Genomic DNA, 4,898 nt, shown 5'->3' with positions numbered 1-4,898 from the left:
TCTGCTGTAGCCAGTTGTCCCTGGTGAGTGGATTTCATTTTTCTCTAAAAGGTTAAAACACTTTGTTTTTCTAGTAAAAATAATTAACTTATCTACCCCGATTCTAAATATCACAATAAGAAATGGATTTAAATCGTATGATTTGAGAGAGATACTAAAAAGCTAAAGCAACTCTAATACGACTTATGTATAATTTACATCCAAATCCGTTGTACAACTGGATAGGAATAAAATCAATTAAGGATTTGGCATGAAAAAAAGAGACCAAATAAAGTTTTAAAAAGTGATAGTTTTACTAATGACAGATGAGTACGGCCGTGTGGTCTGTGGTGTGATCGCTTTTATTGCGTAGGTCCTGTCTGTATTCTGTACTGTGTTGGTGTGATCCATAAAACCGGTGCATTTTACCAAATGAGTCTCAAAGATAATAAAATTGTGTAGTAGTTCACATTGGAAAAATCGTTCACTAAATATGATTGAAATACGTTCGTGACTAACGTGGAAATAATATTAATTACTCAAAAGTTGCGGCTCAATTGTCGCCCTTATCTAATGCATTTGAATGCAGGGGATAACATTTACTAACGTCTAGCAGGGACAAGCATTGACTTCACGAAACTCACAAATTCCACACTCTTCTTACTTCTTGCTCATAGCATACCCAACTGTATCTTATGATGTTTGTTAAGTAGCATACAATGAATTTGTATTACTGCTGTATGTGGGCCTTTCCTTTTACCATTTTCTAGTTATCAATTTCATTTTCGGATAATAATATACTTTAAATGTTGAATTGTTTAAAGTCCCATATAGCACATGCGGTGGAAAATCCTTTCCTGTTATTTTATTATTAATACAAAAGTGGAAGGCTGAATGGTCAAAGGAACACCCAATAATCTAATACAATTAATGCTTCAACCAAGAATAAAAAACTTACATTCGGAAAGTCAAATCATGATCGCAAATACAACACAAAAACTATAATTGTATCTAAATGACAGGTAGCTGAAAAATACTTTAAAGGGTAAAGCCTAAACATATAGGTCTTCAAAGCAATCAACAACGGAAAAACATCTAAACCATAACAATACGTTCATGGTGCCAACTGCAGCACAACTACATATGTGACTAAAATGAGAAGGTGAAGGAGCCATCAGCCATAGTAAGAAGCCTTCATGTGAAAAAGAAAAAACATTGTTAAAAACTAAAGAATTAGTAATCAAATTTAGTGACTTCAAATTATTTTTTCCTTGCTAATTCTGAGGCTATTAAATTTTAGTAACAATTTTTTTTTAAAAAAAATCACAGTAGATATTAATTGTTTTGTTGCTAATTTTTTTTAACATTGAAAATAAACTGCGGAGATTCAAGAATTGGACAATTAATTTTTGCCCGTTGTTGCCATGCTCATAAGTTTGATTGATGAAGTACAAGGCCCCAGACTCATCAAAATTAAGATGGCTCTTCCCATTGTCATAATAGTTTCCGCTCATTTCAATCATCATAAGAAATGAACTTCTGAAGCAAAATTTTCACTTTGTCATGTGAAAAAAAAATCCATTTCTCGTTCATAAAAATTTACAAATTTTAATAAGGTCTCACTTATTTGATTTTGGGTAATGTTGTAAATAAACGACATATGCAATTTTTTTATGCAATACAATTTCACGTAAAAAAAAGTTATATGAAATAGAATCCATTCCAACTTATGATGAGAAAACTTCACATCGAGATACATTCTTGTCCCAACCAAAGTAATATCATTTCCCCACATCGAGAATTATTCTGTCTGGTATAAAAAAATTAAAAATAAAATAAAGAAATAGATAGAATAATGTCACTATACGAATCTAAATTCGTTAGATATAACTTGAAAACCTTTCTTACATTAAAAAGTATCAGTGTTACATTTCACGGACCATGTGTTTGTCTGGATAATGTCTCCTATACAAAAAATCACAACCTTTAAATCCATCCTTGTTGAAGCACAGACCACATGCTTGATACTGAAAATGAAAGAACCAAAGATAACTTGTTGCAACCAGCATTTTAGAAACAATTTTGTTACTATCAACATCCGTTTTTCTTTAGCGACATTACATGAAAGCTAGTCTCATTTCATTGTTATACATGCTCTAAATTTTCAAGGCAGTTTTTTATCCTTTCCTTATCATTTATTTTCTGACCCACTGGATTTTGAAATTATTTCAATCACATTAGTGGTGTTTTATGAATGACAATTAGTTTTGGATGTATTTAGATAAATAACTTAATCAAGCAATTATTTAGTAAAACTCATTTGTAAATATCACTGTAAAATTTATTAAAATAAATTATATTTGATTTTGTGAAACTTATTAAACGTTGTTAAAAACTTATAAAAGGTCATAACTCATAAACCATTGTTATAAGTTCAAACAAGCTTTGAACAAACTCTTCCGAGCACCCATTACAATTCCATGTTTGTCTTGAATTTTGTAGCGTATAACTTTGAATCTTCCATTGCCATACCGATTTTTTAGCGTCATGTTATTTGAGGAACTATATATACGACTGATTAAAAACTTAAGATATATTAAAAATAAAGAGTTTGAAACATCTTTATTTTTAATAAATGATGTCACCTGCAAGAATTATTCTAGATTAGTAGATTGTTAATAAAGCATCAACACACTTTGGGCCCATATGTAAAAGGCCCATATTTGATTTAATCTACTCCAAAAAAAAGGGTAAAACTTCCTACACTCCCACCAAGGCCAGACAAATTGTTGCAGATCAACATCCATATACGTGCAACAAAAATCCAAGATTTGTGCGGCAATTAATTTCTGTCGTTGGTGTCATCTCAGAAATTACAACAATTGAATATTTCAATTATATTTCTAACCTTGATTTAAAATAATTGTGGCATCCATTTTGCTCAAATTTATTAATTTCGTAACAGCAATTTTGGTAAAAGTAAACGAGTCTATTGATATTTGTTTAAAATTTATTTGAAACATGATTTTGACAAAGTTTTGCACCGAAGTGACAAGTTGCCAACAGATGACGTGTGTGCAATTATTAGATGAATAATTCAAAAACTTTTTACACCATTCAATTACTAACTGGTGTCCATTTTCTTGTAGACAAGGATTGTTTTAAACTGAGGTAACAAGTTGGCAACAGATTTTGACCAAGAGATGTTTTTATCTACAGTTTTGTAGTTCTATCCTAATCTACAATTCAGCCCAAAACGAATGCATAAACGACTGGAAATGTATTGACGCCAAATTAACGACGTTTAATCAACTAGTCACATAATCCCCAACCAAGTTGGTTATGTCTTAAACTTAATACTAATATGATCCCAAAAAATAACAACAGATAAGAAAAATCTGTGAACCATTTCACTAAATATGAATCCCCAAAATCCAAAGCAAAACTTGATCTTCATCAACAGCAGTAAGAATCACACATCCTGCACGCTTAAACCTGCAAAGGTGAATCATATACATACATGTAAGACAATGACATAAAAGCTTCATTTGAACTTCCTCATCAAAGCATATCATCCAAAACTAAGAAAGAAACAAGACCCAGTTGAGACATGTAACGTAAGGTGTATCATTTTTCCTGGCCACAATACAATCTTATCCTTTGCTTTCCCATTTGAAGAATCATTCTAACTCACAATCAAAAGCAGAAATGTACCATTTATGCAATTCAGCTACATAAAATTTTGTATATTCCCATATTAACATATAGCACCACAAAAGCATCAAACATATGTGCGGAAATAATTATGAGTAACTAACCTGGAGGAAGTGATTGCTTCAACTTATCAGCCTTCTCAGAATCAAACACACACAGAGTGTACAGGTACTTGGAGCAACGGACCTTGAACTTCACTACATCCTTGCTCCGCTTGATTTTCACAGAGCGTGCATCCTTCCTCCTTGCAGTGAGGAGGAAGTCTTTAATCTCATGAATTTGCTTCGGCTGCATAAAACACCATACGTAACTAAGCATCAACCACCAAAACACAGTGTAAAATCAAAGAAGAGGCACAATCCGAACAAAATACAGCAACAATGATAGTAAAATTCACCATAACTAAACCAAATAACAATTCAAATCAAACAAAACCAACAACAAAAGCCTTATCCCACTAGGTGAACTCAATACATGGATTACAAGATGTCATTCGGCTCAGTTTCTGAGATGTTATTTACCATGGAGATACAACCCAAATCAAATATTTTACAAATTAAAGGGTATGTAATCTCTACAGCGGAAAGAATTACACAAGCAAAATGGCTTCACCTGAAGCAATTAAAATAGTGCTCAGCTTCATAATCAAAATTGTACTTATCAACAACATTATCACCGGGGAACTCACGAAAACGCAAAAGACCATCACAAATTGGAAGAGGGAAATACCAAAGCATTCGTTTTCACATCGTAGAATGCGAATCAATCACAGAGATAGAATACTACAGAATGATACAACAATTGGTGAAGATAATCGGAATAGAAAAAAAATACCATAGTGGACTTCGCTGCGATTCCCTCTTCCGAGGCTCGATCTCGACCCGTCGACAACCCTCTTACTTCAGATTCAGTATCCAGTTAGGGTTTACTAAACCCTAGATTAAAATTTCCCCTTGCCCATTTTCGACCCTGACATTCTTAACTAAAATGGGCCTCACTCTACTACGTTAAGCCCAAACATATTTGGGCTCATTTAACTCGTATTGTTCCGGTCCGGATGGCTTTCGGGCTATTGTTCATAGATTCAGAATCATGGCCCAAACAATCATATGCAACACATGAAAATAAAAACATTAATCCAACCACCAAGCATACAAAGCACTTTATTATTATTATTATTATTATTATTATGAGAGCACTTATTT

General features: G+C 32.7%; 1 protein-coding gene across 1 annotated transcript; it reads right to left on the bottom strand.

The window, feature by feature from the left end:
• Positions 1–3,262: 3,262 nt before the first annotated feature.
• LOC100806030 (60S ribosomal protein L38) lies at positions 3,263–4,668 on the bottom strand. Its single transcript, XM_006597154.4, has 3 exons — positions 4,528–4,668; positions 3,798–3,981; positions 3,263–3,474 (listed from the first exon to the last, which is right to left on the bottom strand). The coding sequence occupies exons 1-3, from the start codon at positions 4,528–4,530 to the stop codon at positions 3,452–3,454; spliced, it is 210 nt and encodes a 69-aa protein (XP_006597217.1). The 5' UTR covers positions 4,531–4,668; the 3' UTR covers positions 3,263–3,451.
• Between the last annotated feature and the right edge of the window lie 230 nt (positions 4,669–4,898).

Source organism: Glycine max, chromosome 15 (assembly GCF_000004515.6).
Source record: "Glycine max cultivar Williams 82 chromosome 15, Glycine_max_v4.0, whole genome shotgun sequence".
Classification (NCBI taxonomy): Eukaryota; Viridiplantae; Streptophyta; class Magnoliopsida; order Fabales; family Fabaceae; genus Glycine; species Glycine max.
Note: the sequence above shows the minus strand (reverse complement) of the source record. Positions and strands in the feature narration are given on the sequence as shown.

Bases quoted from the DNA above. Each gene is read 5' to 3' on its own strand.
- LOC100806030 (XM_006597154.4), bottom strand. The intron at 3,475-3,797 runs GTTAGTTACTCA...TCACCTTTGCAG, and splicing joins GAAGCAATCACTTCCTCCAG to GTTTAAGCGTGCAGGATGTG.